This window comes from Leopardus geoffroyi, chromosome B3 (genome assembly GCF_018350155.1).
Source record: "Leopardus geoffroyi isolate Oge1 chromosome B3, O.geoffroyi_Oge1_pat1.0, whole genome shotgun sequence".
Lineage (NCBI taxonomy): Eukaryota > Metazoa > Chordata > Mammalia > Carnivora > Felidae > Leopardus > Leopardus geoffroyi.
In genome coordinates, this window is record NC_059337.1 from 52,838,791 (window position 1) to 52,861,317 (window position 22,527).

Below are 22,527 nucleotides of genomic sequence, written 5' to 3' on the forward strand. Positions count from 1 at the left end.
AAGAAGTCTCCATGCCTAGTGTGAGTCTTGAACTCAACAACCCTGAGATCAAGACCTGAGCTGAGCTGAGATCAAGAGTCTGACCCTTAATTGACTGAGCCATCCAAGCGCCCTAACAATAATTTGTATCTTTATTTACTGTTGTCTTCCCTTCTGGAGTATAAGCTCTGTACAACTAGCAATTATATTTTGTTGTCTCCTATCTCTTCCTTCCCTTCTCCTAACTATATCCCCATCAGTTTATTTATTTTTTTATTATTTTTTTTTATTCCCATCAGTTTATACAGTGCCCGCATTGAGTAAAGATTTATTGTTTGAGTGAATCAAGTGACCATTTTGTAGTATATAAGCAGTTAATAGCATATCATTATCCATTTATATGTTACAGACTAATTTTGTTTTTAAGGCTGAAACAGTCTGAAAGCTGTTGAATTTTCTCAGAGTAAAATTTAGCTCTTTAGCAGATCTGTATCTGGACATGATCACATGAAATATAAGTCTTATAAAATATATTAAAATGCATGTAATTGGATTCAATTAAGAATAGTATATTAATGTAAATTACAAGATGTCTATCTTCTCTAAGTCTACCTTCTACCCTCTAGGTCCATCTGTGTTGTTGCAGATATCAAGATTTCATTCTTTTTTATGGCTGAGTAGTATTTCTGTCTGTGTGTGTGTACACACTGTATCTTCTTTATCCATTCATCTTTTGATGGACATTTAGGTTGCTTCTATATCTTGGTGATTGTAAATAATGCTGCAGTAAATACAGCATTGCATATATCTTTCAAATTAGTGCTTTTGTTTTCTTTGGTTAAATGCCCATCAGTGAAATTACTGGATTGTATGGTAATTCTATATTTAATATTTTGAGGAACATCTGTAATGTTTTCCAAAGTGGCTGCACCAATTTGCATTTCCACCAAAAGTGCACGAGGGTTCCTTTTTCTGCATATCCTCACCAACACTTGTTATTTCTTGTGTTTTTGATTTTAGCCATTCTGACAAGTGTGAAGTGATATTGTGGTTTTGACATGCATTTCGTGATGACTAGTGTTAAGCATTTTTTTCATGTGTCTTTTGGCCATCTGTATGTCTTCTTTGCAAAAATGTCTATACATGTCCTCTGCCCATTTTTTAAATTGGATTATTTGTGTGGTTTTTGTGTGTGTGTGTGTGTGTGTGTGTGTGTTGTATAAGTTCTTTATATGTTTTGGATATTAAACCCTTACCAGATAAATCATTTGCATATATCATTCAGTAGGTTGCCTTTTTGTTTTGTTGATGGTTTTCTTCACTGTATAAAATCTTTTTATTTTGGTATAGCCCCAATAGTTTCATTTAGCTTTTGTTTCCCTTGCTTCAGGAGACAAATCAAGAAAATGTTTCAATGGCTTATGTCAAAGAAATTACTGCCTGTTTTCTTCTAGGAGTTTTACAGTTTCAGGTCTCACATCTAGGTATTTAATCCATTTTGAGTTTATTTTTGTATGTGGTGCAAGAAAGTGATCCAGTTTCATTCTTTTGCATGTAGTTGTCCAGCTTTTCTAGCCCTGTTTGTTGAAGAGATGGTCTTCTTTCCATTGTATATTTTTGCCACTTTTGTCATAGATTAATTGACCATATAATTATGGATTTATTTCTGGGCTCTCTATTGTGTTCCATTGATCTATGTGTCTCTTTTTGTGACAGTACCATACTGTTTTGATTACTACAGCTTTGTAATATATCTTGAAATCTGGGATTGTGATACTTCCACCTTTCTCATTTGTTTTCAAGATTGCTCTGGCTATTTGGAGTCTTTGTGGTTCCATACAAATTTGAGAATTATTTGTTCTTGTTCTATGAAAATGTTGGTAATATTTTGATAGGGATTGTATTGAATCCATAGACTGCTTTGGATACTATGGACATTTTAACAACATTAATTCTTCCAGCCCATGAGCATGGAATATCTTCCCATTTGTTTGTGTCACCTTCAAATTTTTATAATTTTTAGAGTACAGGTATTTCACCTCCCTGGTTAAGTTTAATTTTATTCTTTTTGGTACAGTTGTAAATGAGATTGTTTTCTTAATTTCTCTTTCTGCTACCTCATTATTAGTGTATGGAAATGGAACAAGATTCTGTGTATTCATTTTGCATACTGTGATTTTACTGAATCCATTCATCAGTTCTAGTAGTTTTTGGTAGAATCTTTAGGGTTTTCTGTAGACAGTATCATATCATCTGCAAATGGTGAAAATTTCATTTATTTCTTACCAATTTGGATACCTTTTATTTCTTTTTCTTTTATTGCTTTGGCTAGGACTTACAGTATTATGTTGAATAAAAGTGAGAGTGGATATTCTTGTCTTGTTCTCTTAGAGGAAGGTCTCTCAGTTTTTCAACATTGAGTATGATGTTAGCTGTGAGTTTTTTCATAGGTAGCCTTTATTTTGTTGAGGTATGTTCCCTCTAAGCCTACTTTGTTGAGGGGTTTCATCATGATTGCATGTTGTACTCTGTCAAATGCTTTTTGTACATCTATTGAGATTATATGGTTTTTATCCTTTTTCTTGTTAATGTGATATATCATGTTGATTGATTTGTGAATACTGAACCACCCTTGCATCCCTGGAATACATCTCACTTGGTTGGGGTGAATGAGTTTTTAAAAGGATTCTTGGATTCAGTTTGGTAATATTTTGTTCAGGATTTTTGCATCTATATTCATCAGAGATATTGGCCTGTAGTTTTCTTTGTAGTGTCTTTATCTGGTTTTGGTTTCAGGGTAATGTTGGCTTCATAGAATGAATTTTCCTTCCTCTTTTATTTTTTGGAATAGTCCTTCATGTAATCTTAATGTTTCTGATTGTCTCTCTTTGCTTACTCATTGTGTTATGTTTGCCTCAGCTGTGTGTCACAACTTTGAGACTATTTTAGGATATATGATCTTTTGACGAGAGGGTCATGTGGTACATTAAAAACTATTAATGACCCGTGTAAGATGATCAGTATTCATTGTTTGAACATCTACTGAATTTGAACTCTCATCTCTAATGATTCCAAAAGATTCCTTTGTACTTCAGGCACAACTAATAAGACTAAAAAAGCACATCCTCTCAAATGGGACATCTAGATTTTATGCTCCTCAAAGGTGGTTCTGTTTGCATGTTCCATAATACTTAGTATCTTTTTCTTTGAATTTTTATTACAGTAGCCTTAGCAGTTGATTATCATTTTTCCCCAAGTATTAGTCATGTTTTCTTTGCATTAAATTCTTCTAATTTTCCTAAGAGATAAGCATTCTGTAATTCTAATGGAAAGATAAGAATGCCTTACTGGTAAGGATCCTTTAGAGGTTAATAAAATGTGTCGTGGGTTTAAAAAGCTTATTTCCTCACATTTTTGAGAAGATACTACATCTATTTAAGATCTTCATGAAAAAAGAACAGAAACTAACTTTGTAATGTTGGCATTTCCCTCCCCCCCCCCACCCCCCATCTGTTCTGCTTCTGTTAATAAAGCCGAGTTTGTCTGACTTGATGAAACAGATGGTAACTGTGTGATCTACCACTAGAAGGCATTTTCCACCGCCTCTGCTACATATGACAGGGTTTCAGTTCAGGTGTTGTGGGACTCAAAATCAGGTACCTTGAGGATTTTTAATGTTTTTAGTATTTCAGTTCATTGAGTACTTTCTATTTTGGGGGGGCTTAATAGTAATTTAACTTTTTATCTGAACTTTAAAGTCTTACTTGTTAAAGAGCTGTTTTTTCCCCCCACAATGTGTACCTGGTCAAATCTTCAGTTAAAGAATTGTTTGCTTTGCTTGATATGTATTTATTTAAATTTTTTAGGTTTATAAAGTTTATATTTGAACACTTTCTATAAGAGTAGGTTATTTTGTAAAATTTGAAAGTGGTTTAAAATACTATTTTCTTTGGAAACATTTTTTTTTTTAATTTTTTTTTTTCAACGTTTATTTATTTTTGGGACAGAGAGAGACAGAGCATGAACGGGGGAGGGGCAGAGAGAGAGGGAGACACAGAATCGGAAACAGGCTCCAGGCTCTGAGCCGTCAGCCCAGAGCCTGACGCGGGGCTTGAACTCACGGACCGCGAGATCGTGACCTGGCTGAAGTCGGACGCTTAACCGACTGTGCCACCCAGGCGCCCCAGAAACATTTTTTTTTTAATAGAGGATTAATGCTTTTGAGTAAAATACTGGGCTTTTTAAGGGCTTGGATTAGAATTTTTGATGAGGGTGATTTTGGCAGGAAGGAAAGCAGTAGGCTACAGAATGTTTCCAGAAGGTTTTCTTCCTCTTGAAATCACTTCCCTGTTCTTAGATTCAATGTTTTGGTTATTTAAGGATTGGCTTCTTGACCTTTTTTCCTTCTTTAAAATGGAATTATCTTTACTTTTTAAATGTGATAATGTATTGTAAAAAACATGCAGAGAAAATGAAAATCCTCTGCCAAGTAGTCCTACCTTGAATAAAAAAGTTCACTGTTTTCTATTCACTATATATTCTTTCAGACTTTTTGTTTCTTTGTAAGCCACATGGAAGTATGTGTGCATATACACACATACTCAAATTAGGTCATATTCTTTAAATTGTCTTTTTCACTTAACGTATAAGATTGCTGTGTCAATGCACAGCAATTCTTTTTAAAGGTGACATAATTTCCCATTATATTAATGAATATGTGTTTTAACTTAACCAGATAACTATTAATGAACATTAAATAGTTCTGTTTTTTCTATTGCTATTAAATATGAGCATCCTTGTACATAAATCTTGTCCTGTTGTTTCCTTTTTACAATTAACTTTACTGAAATATAGTTAAGATAAAATGTATATTTTATGTGTACAGTTCAGTGCGTCTTGACAGATTTATGTACTTTGTCAAGATTGCTTTTGCTATTCAAGGTCTTTCGTAGTTCCATATATATTTTAGGATTTATTGTTCTAGTTCTGTGAAAAATACTGTTGGTATTTTGATAAGGATTGCTGTTCTAGTTCTGTGAAAAATACTGTTGGTATTTTGATAAGGATTGCATTGAATCTATAGATTGCTTTGAGTAGTGTAGACATTTTTACAATATTAATTCTTCCAGTCTATGAATACAGTGTTATCTTTCCATTTGTTTATATCTTCTTTGATTTCTTTCATCAGGGTCTTCTAGTTTTCAGTGTATAGTTCTTTCACCTCTTTGGTTAAATATATTCCTAGGTATTTTATTATTTTTGATTCAATAGTAAATGGGATTGTTTTCTTAATTTCTTTTTTACTATTTTGTTATTAGTGTATAGAAATGCATCAGATTTCTCTATATTGATTTTGTATCCTCCAACTTTATGGAATTCATTTAGTAGGTATGATAGTTTTTTGGTGGAATTTTTAGGGTTTTTTATATGTAGTATGTCATTTGCAAATACTAACAGTTATACTTCGAAATGCCTTTTCTTTCCTTTCTCTTGTCTGATTACTATGGCTAGGACTTCCAGTACTGTGGTGAATGATAATGGTGAGAGTGGACATTTTTGTTTTGTTTCTGATCTTAAGAGAAAGGTTTTAGCTTTTTACCATTGAGTTTGATGTTAGCTGTGGGTTTGTTATATATGGCTTTTATAATGTTGAGGTATGTTCACTCTATACTACTTTGTTTAGTTTTTATCAAGAATGGATGTTTGTCAGATGTTTTCTCTGCATCAGTTAAGATGATCTTAGGAACTTTATCCTTCATTTTGTTAATGTAATATGTCATGCTGATTGATTTGCATAAATTGAACCACCCTTGCATCCTGGAATAAATCCTACTTAATTGTGGTGATTTAATTTTTTATAAATTTTAATTTATTTTTGAATTGGTTTGCTAAGATTTTGTTGAGGATTTTTGCATCTACATTCATAAGGATTATGATGTAACCTATAATTTTTTTTGCCAGAATTGTATAACTATTTTATTTTTGTTTTTATTTTTATTTTTATGTTTATTTTCCTTCCCTTCCCTTCCCTTCCCTTCCCTTCCCTTCCCTTCCCTTCCCTTCCCTTCCGTGTGTGTGTGTGTGTGTGTGTGTCTTTGTGTCTGGTTGTGGTATCAGGGTAATGCTGGCCTCATAGAATGAATTTAGAAGGATTTCTCCCTCTTCTATTTTTTGGAATACTTTAGAAGGATAGGTATTAACTCTTCTTTAAATATTTGGTAGAATTCACTTGTGAAGCCATCAGGTACTGGACTTTTGTTTATTGGCAGTTTTTGATTACCAGTTCAACTTGATTGCTAGTAATTGGTCTGTTCAGATTTTCTATTTCTTTATGATTCAGTTTTGGGAGATTGATGTTTGTAGGAATTTATCCATTTTTTTCTAAGTTCAGTTTGTTGGCATATAGTTTTCTTTGTCGTAATCTGTAATTTTTATGTATTTCTATGGTATTAGTTGTAATTTCTCTTTCATTTCTGATTTTATGTCCTCTGTGTTTTTTCTTTATTAGTCTGGCTAAAGGCTTAATAAATTTATCTTTTCAAAGCATTAGCTCTTAGTCACATTGATCTTTTCTATTCATTTTTAGTCTCTATTTCATTTATTTATACTCTAATTTTTATTATTTCCTTTCTTCTACTCATTTGGGCCTTGTCCTTTTTCTAGTTTCTTTAGCTGTGAGGTTAGATTGTTTGAGATTTGTTTGTTTGTTTCTTGAGGTACACTTGTATCTCTCTAAACTTCCCTCTTAGAACTACTTTTGTTGCATTCCACAGATTTTGGACCATTGTTTTTCATTTTCATTTGTCTCCATGTTTTTGTTATTTCTTCTTTGATTTTTTCATTGACTCATTGGTTGTTTAGTAGCATCTTGTTTTGCAAACTTCATGTATTTTTTTCTTTCAGTTTTTTTTTCATTATAATTGATTTCTAGTTCATACTGTTGTAGTTAAAAAAGATGTTGATATGATTTCAGTCTTCTCAAATTTATTTAAAGACTTATTTTGGCCTAATGTGACCTATCCTGGAGAATGTTCTGTGTGTACTTGAAAAGAATGTATTCTGCTGTTTTGGGGTGGAATGTTCTGTTAAGTCCATCTGGTCTAATGTGTTGTTCAAAGACACTGTTTCCTTATTGATTTTCTTTCTGGATGACCTATCCATTAATGCAAGTGGGGTATTGGGATATTTAAGTTCTGTACTATTTTTGTGTTACTATAAATTCCTCCATTTATGTCTGTTAATATTTGCCTTATATCTTTAGGTGCTCCTGTATTGGGTGCATAGATATTTACAACTGTTATAGCCTCTTGTTAGAGTGATCTCTTTATTATTATGTAAAGCCCTTTTTTGTCTTTTTACAGTTTTTGTTTTTAAGTCTGTGTTATCTGATATGAGTGCTACCTCAGCTTTTTTTTTTCCTCCTCCATTTGCATCGAATATCTTTCATAATCCCTTCACTTTGTCTGTATTGTCTTTAGGTCTGAAATGAGTCTTGTAGGCAGCATATAGATGAGTATTGTTTTTTTGTTTTTAAAATTTTAATTTATTTTTAAAATTCAAGTATAATATACAGTATAATATTAGTTTTCATGTGTACATATAATGATTTAATAATTCTGTACATTACTCTGTACTCATCACAGTAACTGTACTCTTAATTCCCATCACCTACTTTACCCATCCACCCCTCCGACCTCCCCTCTGGAAACCACCAGTTCTCTATATTTAAGAGTCTGGTTTTTCGTTTTTTTCCTTTGTACATTTATTTTGTTTCTTAAATTCCACATATGACATCAGCTGTACTGAATAAAAAGCTTTTGCACAGTGAAGGAAATCATCAATCATCAACAAAACAAAACACAATCTACTAAATGGGAGAAGATATTTGCAAATTATATATTTGATAAAAGGTTAGTATATGAAATATATAAAAAACTAGTACAACTCCACACCAACCCCTCCCCCCCAAATAATACAATTAAAAATGGGCAGAGGACCTGAAGAGACATTTTTCTTTTTTTTTTTTAATGTTTGTTCATTTTTGAGACATAGAGAGACAGAGCATGAATGGGAGAGGGTCGGAGAGACAGGGAGACACAGAATCCAAAACAGGCTCCAGGATCTGAGCTGTCAGCACAGAGCCCGGCCCGGGGTTCAAACTCACAGACCGAGAGATCATGACCTGAGCCGTAGTCGGACGCTCAACCGACTGAGCCACCCAGGTGCCCCTGAATAGACATTTTTCTAAAGAAGACATACAGATGGCCAACAGACAAATGAAAAGTGCTCAACATCACTAGTCATCAGGATGTGCAAATCAAAACCACAATGAGATCACCTCACAATTGTCAGAATGGCTTAAATAAAAAACACAAGAAATAACAAATGTTGGCGAGGATGTGGAGAGAAAGGAACCTTGTGCACTGTTAATGGGAATGCAAGCTAGTACAGCCACTGTGGAAAAGAGTATGGACGTTTCTCAGAAATTAAAAGTAGAATTACTGTAGGATCCAGTAATTCCATTGATGGGTACTTACCCAAAGAAAACAAAACACTAATTTAAAAAGATATATGTATTCCTGTATTTATTATAGCATTATTTACAGTTAAAGTAATTATTGATAGGTATGTACTTCTTGCCATTTTGTTCATTGTATTCTAGTTTCTTTATAGTTCATCTCTGTTTCTTTTTTGCTCTCTCCCCTGTGATTTTATGGTTTTCTTTAGTGTTAAATTTGGGATTCTTTCTTTATTTTTAGTGTATCTATTGTGCATCTTTGGTTTGTTGTTGCCATGGAGTTTATATATAATACTCTATATAAGTCTGTATTGAGTTAATGTTTGTTTAAGTTCAAACACGTTATAAAAGCACTACAGGGGCGCCTGGGTGGCTCAGTCGGTTAAGCGTCCGACCTCGTCTCAGGTCGTGATCTCGTGGTTTGTGCGTTCGAGCCGTGCGTCGGGCTCTATGCTGACAGCTCAGAGCCTGGAGCCTGCTTCAGATCTTGTGTCTCCGTCTCTCTCTGCCCCTTCCCCACTTGTGTTCTCTCTATCAAAAATAAATAAAAAATGTAAAAAAAAAAAAAAGCACTACATTTTTACTCAAGTTTTATGCATATTATATCATATTTTACATCTCTTAATTTTGTATATACCTTGACCAACTTTTGTATGTATAATTGATTTCACTACCTTTGTGTTTTAATCTTCCACCAGCTTTGAAAGTGATTGATTTACTATCTTGACTATATGTTTATTTTTGCTAGTAAAAGTTTTTTCTTTTATAGTTTTCTTCTATTATGGCCTTTTCTTTCTACTTAAAAGAGTTCCCTTAATATTTCTTACAAGGCTGGTTCAGAGGTGATGAACTTTTTTAATTAACTTTTATTTGTCTGGGAAACTCTTTATCTTTCCTTTAGTTCTGAATGATCACCTTGCCTGGTAGAGTATTCTTGGTTGTAGTATTCTTCATTGTAGAGTGTTCTTAGTTTTTCTTCTTTTCAGCGCTTTGAATATATCCTGCCATTCTCTATTGGCCTGCAAAAGTTTCTGCTGAAATAAGCAGCTGATAACCTTATGGAGTTTCTCTTGTATGTAACCATTTTCTTTGGCTGCTTTTATGATTCTCTCTTTATCTTTAATTTTTGCCATTTTCATTGTTGTGCGTCTTGGTGTGGACCTCCTTGGGTTCATCTTGTTTGGAGCTTTCTTTGCTTCTTGGGCCTGGATATCTGTTTTCCTTCCCCACGTTAGGGAGGTTTTTAGGTAATATTTCTTCAAATAAGTTTTCTATTCTCTTCTCTCTCTTCTTCTTCTAGGATCCTTATCATGTGAATGTTACTATGCTTGATGATATCACAGAGATCCCTTAACCTAGCTTCTTTTTTTATGACTTTTTTCCTTTATGCTGTTCAGCTTGGATGCTTTCCATTATTGTATCTTCCAACTAGCTGATTCGTTCTTTATCCTCTAATCTGCTGTTGAGTCTCTCTAATGTATTTTTCTTTTCAGTTATTGTGTTTTTCACCTCTGATTGGTTATTTTTTATACTTTCTATCTCTTTGTTGAAGTTCTCAATGACTTCATTCACTCTTCTCTCAGTTTCTGGTGAGCATCTTTGTGAGCATTACTTTGAACTCTTAATTGAGCGTATTGCTTGTCTCTGTTTTGTTTAGCTCTTTTGCTGTGTAATTTTGTCTTATTCTTTCATTTGGGACGTATTCTTCTGTCTTCTTATTTTCTCTAATTCTCTTGGGTTTGTTTCTTTGTATTAGGTAGGTCAGCTGTATCTCTTGGTGTTGATAGTGGTGGCCTTGTATATAGAACGGGTTCTGTGGTACTTTGCAGTGCAGTCCCCTCTGATCACTAGAACCAGGTGCCCTGGGGTTTCCAGGGGCTTCCCGGTGTGGGCTGTGTGTACCCTCCTTTGTGGTTGAGCTATGACCTGTGTGGCTGTGCTAGGGGGTGTACTCATCCTGGGTGTATGCATTGAGCTTGGTGTGGTGGGCTGGGTGCTGCTTTGGAAGTGTGCCTGCTAGGGCTGGCTGGTTGGTTGGGGCAGGTTGTAGGAGTACTCTAGGCAGAGCATGCTGGCAGATGGAGTGTCAGGACTGGCTCTGGAAAGCTTCTGGCTATCTAGGATAGGGGAAAGCAAGAAAAAATGGTGCTGGCCAGCACTTTTGTTGACAGAGAATGCTCCTGCAAATCCCTGCTTCTCTGGCACACATTCTAAAATTAGTGTATCTTCTTCACATATATCTTAGGCTGTTTTCAGTCTGCTTCTTTTATGCTGTGTCTTGAGCTGAGTTATTTGGCACACTGGCTCTGTAAGGGCAGAAACTCACTTTTCTATAGCCTCTGGCTATCTTGGAGTTAAGCCCAGCTGATTTTTAAAGCCATATATTATGGGGACTCACTTTCTCAGTGCAGGTCTCCAGGGCTGGGGGTGTCTAGTGTGGGGTCTGATCTCCTTGCTCCTCCTATTTGTGGGTAGCCAGGCCAAGGGTTTGGTTCTCCATCAAGTCTCTGCCCTTCCTACCCTTTTCAGTGTGGTCATCTCTATGGTTAGCTGTGGAAGATGTGTTCTGCCAGTCTTCACGTTGTTTTCAGAGTGAATTGCAGTGCATATTGTTGACCTTGTTGTTTCTGTTAAAGGAGGTAAGGGTCAGGATCCTTGTACTCTACTATCTTTCCTACTTTACATAGCTTTATAGTAAGTTTTGAAATTGGGTAGTGTAAGTCCTCTAACTTTATTTTTCTTTAAAAATATTTTTGGTGAGCCTCTTCCGATTCTGTGTCTTTCTCTCTCTCTCTCTCTCTCTCTCTCTCTCTCTCTCTCTCTCTCCCTCTCTCTCTCTCTCTCTCTCTCTCTTTCTCTGCCCCTTCCCTGCTCACACTCTCAAATATAAATAAACATTATATTTTTGGTGGTATTATTTCTTTGATGTCATACAAATTTTAGAAGGCAGTCAGTTTCTACCAATAAGCCTGCTGTGATTTTGGTTATGTTCACATTGTATCTTTATGGATCAGTTTGGGAAGAATTGGATCAGTAAAATTTGTTTTCCAGATCCATGAAGATGGTATGTTTCACTTTTTATTTAGGTCTTCTTTGTCTTAGCAGTATTTTGTAAAGTTTTTAGCATACATGTCTTATACATAATTTAAGTTTATCTTCCTAATGTAAAAGGCATTTAAACAAATTATATTTCCATTGATTGCTAACATGTAGAAAGAAAATTGCTGTTTGACTTTTGATCTTTAGTCTTAAGACCTTGATATCAGGTCTAAGTCTTTTCTTTTTCTTTCTTTCTTTCTTTTTTTTTTTTTTTTTTGTAGATTCCTTAGGGTTTTGTGAAAAAAGACCATTTCACTTCTTCCTTTCTAATCTGTATGTTTTTTTCTATTTTTCTGTGAATATTTTCTATTTTTATGCTATTCCTATTTATTTTTTCCCTTGCTCAACTTATTGAGAGTACTAGGACCAACTTCTAGGAAAAGCATTCAGTCTTTCCCCATTATATATGTCATCAATTGTAGGTTTACTGTAGATGTACTTAATTAGGTTGAGGATATTCCTTTCTGTTCCTTCTATTCCTAGTTTGCAGAACAGCTTTTATTTCCCTCATGAATTAATGTTTACTTTTGTCAGTTTCTTTTTCTGTATATATTAAGATAATTATAGGAGTTGTGTTTTCTTTTTTTAAGATGGTAAATTACAGTGATTGATTTTTTAAAATATTTTTTTAATGTTTATTTATTTTTGACAAAGAGAGTGAGATCGATTGCAAACCGGGGAGGGACAGAGAGAGAGGGAGGCACAGAATCCCAAGCAGATTCCAGGCTCTGAGCTGTCAGCACAGAGCCTGATGTGGGGCTTGAACCCACGAACTGTGAAATCATGACCTGAGCTGAAGTCAGATGCTCATCTGACTGAGCCACCCAGGCACCCCAGAGATTGATTTTTAAATGTTAAATTCACTTTGCTCAGATAAACTCCACTTGATAATGATTTTTTTTTTTTTAATATATTGCTGGATTGGGCTTGCTATATTCATGAAAGATAGTTCCTTAAAGTTGTCTTATGTCTTTGGTTTTGGTATCTGGGTAATAATACTGGTTTTATACAGTGAGACCTTTTTCTCAATTTTATGCAACAATTTATATAGAACTGGTGCTATTTCTTCTCTAAATTTGGTAAAATTCATCAATGGGCCTAGAGTTTTGGTTGTAGTTTTAGGGTTTTTCTTTTGTTTCTGTTTTTGTTTTGGTGAAAGGTTCCAAATTTTTTTTTTTTCCAATATATGAAATTTATTGTCAAATTGGTTTCCATACAACACCCAGTGCTCATCCCAAAAGGTGCCCTCCTTAATACCCATCACCCACCCTCCCCTCCCTCCCACCCCCCATCAACCCTCAGTTTGTTCTCAGTTGTTTTTTTTTTTTTAATTTTTTTAGCGTTTATTTATTTTTGAGACAGAGAGAGACAGAGCATGAATGGGGGAGGGTCAGAGAGAGGGAGACAAAGAATCTGAAACAGGCTCCAGGCTCTGAGCTGTCAGCACAGAGCCTGACGCGGGGCTCAAACTCACGGACCGCGAGATCATGGCTTGAGCCGAAGTCGGCCGCTTAACCGACTGAGCCACCCAGGCGCCCCTGTTCTCAGTTTTTAAGAGTCTCTTATGCTTTGGCTCTCTCCCACTCTAACCTCTTTTTTTTTTTTTTTTCCCTTCCCCTCCTCCATGGGTTTCTGTTAAGTTTCTCAGGATCCACATAAGAGTGAAACCATATGGTATCTGTCTTTCTCTGTATGGCTTATTTCACTTAGCATCACACTCTCCAGTTCCATCCACGTTGCTACAAAGGGCCGTATTTCGTTCTTTCTCATTGCCATGTAGTACTCCATTGTGTATATAAACCACAATTTCTTTATCCATTCATCAGTTGATGGACATTTAGGCTCTTTCCATAATTTGGCTATTGTTGAGAGTGCTGCTATAAACATTGGGGTACAAGTGCCCCTGTGCATCAGTACTCCTGTATCCCTTGGGTAAATTCCTAGCAGTGCTATTGCTGGGTCATAGGGTAGGTCTATTTTTAATTTTCTGACGAACCTCCACACTGCTTTCCAGAGTAACAATGAAACAACAGAAAGACAAATAAAGAAACTGATCCCATTCACAATTGCACCAAGAAGCATAAAATACCTAGGAATAAATCTAACCAAAGATGTAAAAGATCTGTATGCTGAAAACTATAGAAAGCTTATGAAGGAAATTGAAGAAGATATAAAGAAATGGAAAGACATTCCCTGCTCATGGATTGGAAGAATAAATATTGTCAAAATGTCAATACTACCCAAAGCTATCTACACATTCAATGCAATCCCAATCAAAATTGCACCAGCATTCTTCTCGAAACTGGAACAACCAAATTTTGAATTAAACAATTTTAATTGATCCAGAGCTGTAGAGCTATTCAGGTTTTCTGTTTCTTTGTCCATTTTTGAAATTGTCATTCAAAAAATTTGTCCATTTAGACTAAATTATTGGATTTATTTGGAAAAATTGTTCATAGTATTCGCTCATTATTCTTTTAGTTTTTATAAGGTCTGTAATCATGTCCCTCCTTTCATGATTGATAATGGTAATTTGTGTTTTTCTCTAAACATTTTTGATCACTCTAAATAGATTATTATCAGTTTTATTGATATTTTCAAAAAGTAGCTTTGGGTTCATTGATTTCACTAGCTTTTCTTTGTATTTAATTTCATTGATTTCCATTCTTTCTTACAATTACATTTATTTACTCGGGGTCCACTTTGTTCTTCTTTACATGATGCTTCAAGTAGAAGCTTAGACCATTGATTTGGGACCTTTCTCCTTTTCTGATATAAGCATTTAAAGCAGTACATTTCCTTTTAAGCACTAATGTAGCTGCCTCCCCCAAATTTTGATATTTTGCTATCCTTTTCATTCAGTTCAACATATTTAAAAAATTTCTTTGTAATTTAAAAGTGTTTTGTTTAGTTTTCAAATATTTGGAAATTTTCTGGCTATCTTTCTGTTAATGATTTCTGATTCACTTTTGTGTGGTTTTAGTTTTAGGCAGTAATAGATGACAGTGGGGCTGCTCAATTTGAGTGAGGGCATGCTGGTGGGATGGGAGAAAGGGGCTAGGAGGCCATCTACTCATGGAGGCGCTCTGCCTTTCCTTTATGAATCCTGAGGGGGCTCTGAGGTGTCTCTGTGTTTGTTATGGTATGTGGCCTAAAACCACTGCTATAGATTATGTAGTACATTTGATCAGGTGAAAATGATGCTAAGTTGACAAAAGTACTTGGAGGAAAGCAACGAACGAGTACATTGTTCAGTGCTTGTCTCACACTAAGCACTTAATGAGATTTGCTGTATCATTCACATACTCAAATGATACCTTAGTAGAAATATACAGGGGTGCCTGGGTGGCTCAGTCAGTTAAGTGTCCGAGCTGAAGTCAGTTAAGTGACCTTCAGCTCAGGTCATGATCTCGCGGTTTGTGACTTTGAGCCCCATGTTGGGCTCTGTGCTGACAGCTCAGAGCCTGGAGCCTGTTTCAGATTCTTTGTCTCCCTCTTTCTCTGCCCCTCCCCTCCTCACACTCTGTCTCTCTCTCTCTCTCAAAAATAAATAAAAATAAAAAATAAAATAAAATAAAAGAAATCTACGTTATGCAGTATAAATTGAAAATGAGTACCAAGATGGTAAAAAACCAGAAATGTTTGTCTAGTCCAGGTGATAGTATTTAGACCTATACACACTTTCCAGGAATACATAATTTCATTGTTTCTTAGGGTGAGATTTTTGCATGAATTATATCATTTTATTATTTCCCTTACGGCTCTATTCACTATTGAGGATAAAACAGTATAAAGCAAATAGTTTCTGTTAAATAAGAAAATTATTTGGGCCTTTAACAAAATTCTTAGAGCTAAGTAAAATGGTAAAGTTAGTGCCTATTGTTACGCTTGTAAATATATTATTAAGTGGGCATAGAGGTGATTCCTAAATGCCTTCACTTCGTTTAGAGTGGGGGATCAGAAAATTGTGGTATTTACATTTTTAAAGAGTTGTAAGAAAAAAAAAAAGAAGAATCTGTATCAGAGGTTGTGTGGTCTGTAAAGCTTACTGTCTGGCCCAAGGGAAAGCTTGCTGATTCCTAACTTAGAGTCTAAGAAGCAGTTCTTATTTATTTATTTATTTATTTATTTATTTATTTATTTATTTAAAATGTTTTTTTATTTATATTTGAGACAGAGAGAGACAGCATGAGCAGGGGAGGGGCAGAGAGAGAGAGGGAGACACAGAATCTGAAGCAGGCTCCAAGCTGTCAGCACAGAGCCAGATGTGGGGCTCGAACCCACAGACTGTGAGATCATGACCTGAGCTGAAGTCAGACGCTCAACCGACTGAGCCACCCAGGCACCCCAAAGCAGTTCATATTTAAAAAGGATTGGTTTTGCCCTTACAGATCTCTTCAAAAAGGAAAGGATGATAACAGTGACTGATGACATGGCATCGTTCTTATCCTTTCTTATCTTATCCAAGGGCATCTGGTTTCAGAATCTTCTCTACTGTGACTCCTGAATATTTAAATGAGGGAATTTGGCTTCAGTCTCTATTTGAAAACCACCCTTATGCAGAGGAGATTGATAATGAGCAAACTGCCCATTTATTTTTCAAGAGAAGTATTCTTTAGAGTAATCATTTTACATTTGAGTTTGTACTATATAAAGGTTACATGTTAATTTTTATAGGTAGGTTCATTTTTAAAGTTTCTTCAGATCACTTATGTTTTGAGTTTTATATATTCAGATTAATTTTATATTGACCTATATATTTTTGCAGGATGATTGTCTTTTGAAAGTGTGGTATCCTATGACTGGCTGGAAATCCTCAATTATACCTCAGGATCATCATGAGGTGAAAAGGAGACAGGCGTCTACCCAGTTTTCCTTTGTTTATTTGGCACACCCTCGAGCTGTGTCAGGTTTTTCATGGCGTAAAACTAGCAAGTATATGCCCAGGTTAGACAAATGCGTCCTATAACTTTGGTTTGTTTGCTTATGTATTTGTAAAAATAATGAAAACAAAGGTCTTTTTACTGCGCTGACTGGTGAAATTGAAGAGCATAGGCTCTGGGTGTTAACTGCCTGAATTCAAATCCTGTTGTTGTTATTTGCTTTGTGAGCTTTTGCCTAAATTTCTTAAGCTCTCTATACCTCAGTTTTCTTCTCTGTAGGTAATAGTACCTAACTCAGAAAGTGGTAGTGAGACTCAATGTGTTAGTGTATGTAAATATTGATTGAAAGTGTTTGCACGTAGTATGTGCTTAGGCAGTGTTAGCTGATATTGTTAGTGGTAGCAGCAGTAGTAAAAGATTCCAGGAAGGAAATGTTTGCAGGTAACAGAAAAGCACACTTTGAAGAAAAATAAAACATGGTAGTAAACAGTCAGTAATACACATGGTAGGAAAGCATATCATACACAGGGAATAAAGTATCTAGGTTTTTCTTAGGGCCATGTACAGAGCCTTCTCAAAGAATTTAATATTATAAATTTTTGTCACTATTCAGCATCTCTGAAAAGTATTTAGAAAATTAAACAAACTGTAGAACAGCTTATACAAATGATTCCTGTATCATATATATAATTATAAAACAACTTGCTTAGAAATCTGTATTTATATTTGAAGGGAGGTTATTTCATCTGTGATCTGTTTACACCTGATGGGAAATATAGCACACATTATAGAGGTGTTCAGTGAATGGAGAATTCATACATTTTTTAAAAAATGTTTATTTTTGAGAGAGAGAGAGAGAGAGCAAGCATGAACAGGGGCAAGTCAGAGAGAGCAGGAGACACAGAATCTGAAGCAGGCTCCAGGCTCTGAGCAGTCAGCACAGAGCCCAATGCGGGGCTCGAACTGAAACTGTGAGATCATGACCTGATTTGAAGTTGGATGCTTAACTGACTGAGTCACCCAGGTGCCCCAAGAGAATTCGTACATTTTTGAAATCTAAATAAAAAGTTTATTCTGCTTATTTGCATCTATTGAAAACATTTGCAAAATACTTCCTTTGAGTCAGATTCTGTGTAAGCATGTTTTTTTAAAGGGAGAGTGATTTTTTGTTATTTTATAATGAACAGTTAAGTCACTTTAGCTGCTTGATGCTGTAACATTTTTGGTTATTTTAACTTAATGGAAGTTGATTTATAGTTTGAAATTGTATTATCCTTGAAGTTTTATTTTGAAGATGCTCATTTGTTACCTGTTTATAATCTTTTAGATGGTAAGGATGATACAACATGATATAAGTACTCCCATAAGCCATACAGTTTAATTACATTTAATGATGTTTTAATATGGTCATTCTGTAATTTTCAATGATTAGGTTTTCTCTTGCTGTTTGTTTGTTTAGAAGATATTAATATTTCTGCAGAGCTCAGTTGTCAAGCAGCATGTGTATAATTGGGCATCAATATCTGTTTCCTTTGTCAAGACTGTTTCCTAGTTTTTATGGTGTTCACATTCACAGTGTACTGTGTATGATTTCAAGCTCTTTGACCACTCTTGCTCCATACACTGTAATTTCTAAGCAATTGGAAGCATACTATACTGTTATTTAGCTTAGCTGTTCAAGACATGATTTTATTGAGTTACGGTGTCAGGGATAGCTAGGTTCTTTGTATTTTATGGTAACTGCAGCCCTATATTCAGCCTTCCACCTTGCAGGTATGAACAGGTAATAAATGGGATTGGGTAAGACTGTGAAATAGCCTGTGTAAATCCATTACCATTACTGGAAAAATAACTACTCTTGGTGCACTGATGCTATTTTTATTTGTGAAGAACCAAATATTAATAGCATTTAATCAGTGGCACTGATTTTGTTTCTTTCTCTTTGTCATTAGAGGTTCTGTCTGTAATGTGTTATTAACTTCATGCCATGATGGTGTCTGCCGACTCTGGGCAGAAACCTTATTACCAGAAGATTGTCTTTTGGGTGAGCAGATTTGTGAGACTACCACTTCTAGTGTTGCCAGCAACCTCACTCATGCTGGAAGACACAAAGATAGAATTCAGCATGCTCTTGAGGTACTGTATTATTTAAGATGGTAAATAAATTTTGAAGTTATGTGAGTTTGATGGGAATTTATAAGCTAAAATGAAGATAGTGCACATGGTACATGTAATGATGAAATTAATAATAAGTAATTCTCACTAATTTGTTTTATGCTTGTAAGACTGCTCATTTTATGCCACTTAAAAGCCCAGTGCAATAGTAATGATCTTAAACATGTAGTCCAGGTGAATAGTATAATTTTAATTTTTTCATTTTGCATGTCACATATGAAAATCTATTGGGATAAGCAGTTTTGATTAGTAAAACACATAAAGATCTCTGAAATTAGTTGTAATTAAAAAATGTTTTGCTTTTGTTTATGAGGATTAAAATTTACTTTTGTGTTATAATTAAAAATGCCTATTTGATTCTTAAGAATAAAGACGCTGAGATATTAAACACAAGTCAACTTTTGTATAATTGCTTTATAATTTTTATGGCTTAATATTAGGAAAGTGAAATAATTTTTCTAATTTTTAAATGCAACATATATGAAATAAAAGTGCTTCCTATAAAATTAGATTATTTATAATATAAACTTTGTGTCCATTATGACTAGGGAAAAAAATGAGATAAACACATTTTTGAAAATTACCAGAAATTTATTAAAACAAACCTCGGTTATTAACATTTTCTTACTTTTTCCATGTGACTTTTTACTATACAAAGAATATGTGTTATTTTAAAATTAGAGAAAATGTGGAATTTATAATCCAGTTACTCCAGTTATGTGTGTATGTGTATTTTTTTTGTATTTACAAGATTGAGATAATATTATACACTAAGGTTTTATAACTTGCTTTTTTATACTTAATGTGTTATAAGCATCTCTCTACATTACTAATTATGTTTTTACATTTTGTATTTACATGAACAGTTTCATGGTTGTGTAGCCAAAATGCTTTGCTGTTTTAGCAAGCAGAAATATTTTCTGGGGTTTGATAGACTGAGGATGTGCTTCTTAAAAGTTTTATATAAAGTAGGCTTCTTCTGATACTATCTGTGATTGGGCAGTATTTATACATTTTTTTCTTCCAAAATTCAAAACATAAATGAAATTAAAAGGTCAGAACAGTTAAAGTTGTATTTTGTTTTAATGTTTATTGAAATTTAACAAGACAAAGTACTTAATTTACTGCATGTTTGTGGTCATTTATATATACCTATGTAACATTTTATCTTTAAATTACAGATGAACTTTTGGAGCCTAAGTGCTTTGAGACATCTTTGTATCTACCTCCATGTTACCTTATATATTGCTTTTCAGGTGTTAAATTGAATTACTAATTGCTACATAAAATAAAAGCAAAAATATAAACATATGTAATGAGTAATTTGACAAATTTTTGCAACCTTTTAGTAATGTTATTAATAGTTAAAATTGTTTTTAACAGAAAAAGCTTAATTGTCTGATCCATAAGCTTACCTTTCTTTCTGACATCCTTTCATATGAAACTCCTAATTGCGAGGTCTATATAATTCTTTATATACTTAAATTATACATTTTGTTCCTAGGAGAAAATAATCAACCAGCCTTGCCAATATAATTTAAAATAATAAGATAGAGGACACACCATAGACCTGATACTATTTTTCATATGAAAAGGGGTAAGGGTTGTGGAAATTGAAAGGAAGGACCAGATAGATTACTTTAATTCAGAAAGAATTGAGAGGACACCACATTTTGTTTAACTGTGTGGAACAAAGGAATAGAATTGGAAATTATTGTAAATCATGGTATTGGGGTTTGGGTAAGTGATAGGATAAGGAAGTACTGTGAATTGGGGTTATGGTGTAGAGATCTTTTCTTTTTAAAATAGTTCAGGGGCACCTGGGAGGCTTATTCAGTTAAGCGTCTGACTCTTGATTTCCGTTCAGGTCATGATACTGTGGTTCATGGGTTTGAGCCCCATATGGGGCTCTGCACAGGGAGGAGCCTGCTTGGGATTCTGTCTGTCTGTCTCTCTCTCTGCCCCTCCCCTGTTTGCACTCTCTCTCTCAAAATAAATAAAAATAAATTTTATTTTTTTTAAATGTTTTATTTATTTTTAAAAGAGAGAGTGAGATTGGGGGAGGGGCAGAGAGAGGGAGACAGAATCTGAAGCAGGCTTCAGGCTCTGAGCTGTCAGCACAGAGCCTGACGTGGGGTTCGAACTCAAGAACTGCGAGATAATCACCTGAGCCAAAGTCTGATGCTTAACCTACTGAGCCACTTAGGTGCCCCTAAAAATAAACTTTAAAAAATAAAGTAAAATAAAATAGTTCAGATGATTGAGGATGCTAGTGGAGAATTTTTATCATATAGATACACCTCAATTTAAACAAATCCCATAGATCAACACTTTTTGTGAGATATTTCCTGGCTACACCTACCTAAGTAAATTCTCCTTATTCTGTATTTTTGTACTCTATTTTTTTTTTCTTTGTAATAGGGATTGTATATGATTTGCCTGTAACCATGTAGTTAGTTGTGAGAATTTTAGGGAGAAATACTTTTCTTCCTGATAGGAAGATTCAGAATTTTTTTTTTGTTTTGTTTTGTTTTGACTAGTAAATTTTATCTCAGTAGTGGGATATCCTGAAAAACCTAGACTTGGGACTCCTAATCTTTTCTCTTTAAAAAATGTTTACTTATTTATTTTGAGAGAAGAGAGCGTGTGTGCTAGCAGAGGGAGGAGAAGAGGGAGAGGGAAACAGAGAATCCCAAGTAGGCTGTGTGCTGTCATTGTAGAGCCCGGTGCAGGGCTTGATCCCATGAACCATGAGATCATGACATTAGCCGAAATCACTAGTCGGCTGCTTAACTGAGCCACCCATGCACCCTGGGACTCCTGATCTTAATAGAAATTTCTATAGATAGGGGCGCCTGGGTGGCTCAGTCGGTTGAGCGACCAACTTTGGCTCAGGTCATGATCTCATGGTTTGTGAGTTTGAGCCCCACATTGGGCTCTGTGCTGACAGCTCAGAGCCTGGAGCCTGCTTCTGATTCTGTGTCTCCCTCTCTCTCTGCCCCTAACCCACTTTCATTCTGTCTCTGTCTTTCTCAAAAATAAATAAACACTAAAAAAAAAAAAATTAAAAAAAAAAGAAATTTCTATAGATAATGAGTATTTTTGCCTTGTACTCTTGTATTCTGCCTTGTACTATAAAATTTACAAAAACTGGGGTGAATATATTAGAATTTTTCAGTTGAAGTTAAGAAAGTTTCCTTTAAAGTGTTCAGATTTTACAGAGAGGAAAATTATAAAATCCTTAATAATCAAAAATACTTTGATCAGCATTTATTAGACTTTTCAGAGTTGGCTTTAGCAATTATTTTTCTATTTTAGACAATACACCATTTGAAAAATTTAAGAAAAGGACAGAGGAGGTCTTCTGTTCTTGTAACTCACACAGAATTAATGCCTGACCAGATGGCAACACATGAAGTTCAGAGACACATTTCCCACCATGCAAATGCACTGTGTCATTTCCACATTGCAGCAAGCATCAATCCTGCCACAGGTAAGTAATACTAAAGCTTTATTTCCTATAAATATGCTGAAATGAGATAAATAAATAGAAAAGTGAGACTACTTTTAGAACTCCCATATTTTAATACTCCGTGTTTCCTTTAAAAATACTTCTTAATTCATTAGGAAGATAATATAAAGTGCCATTTCTTAAATTGAGACTAAGTGATTCTTAGGAAACAACTTCAAATAAGTATTTTTGGGACACCTCTGTTTGTCTAGTATATAGGAAAGGTTCTACATAAATTAGAGCTTTAGTTGAACCTGGGAGCACAAGTGGTAGCAGTGTAATTGGAGTGATTTCCCTGCTTTTTATATTTTCACTATTAATCTTCTCAACTCTTCTTTGTAACTTAATCTAAATATATTTTT

General features: G+C 34.7%; 1 protein-coding gene across 5 annotated transcripts in view; it reads left to right on the forward strand.

The window, feature by feature from the left end:
- Positions 1 to 22,527, forward strand: part of DMXL2 (Dmx like 2) — a 152,741-nt gene that overhangs the window by 44,822 nt on the left and 85,392 nt on the right. For 4 of the 5 annotated variants that reach the window (XM_045449743.1, XM_045449745.1, XM_045449742.1 and 1 more), the window contains exons 7-9: positions 16,365 to 16,543; positions 18,432 to 18,615; positions 21,973 to 22,147. In XM_045449743.1, the coding sequence (XP_045305699.1) occupies positions 16,365 to 16,543; positions 18,432 to 18,615; positions 21,973 to 22,147 (538 nt within the window). Of the gene's footprint in view, positions 1 to 3,507; positions 3,636 to 16,364; positions 16,544 to 18,431; positions 18,616 to 21,972; positions 22,148 to 22,527 lie in introns of those variants that run through there. The other variant, XM_045449746.1, reaches the window with a different exon arrangement.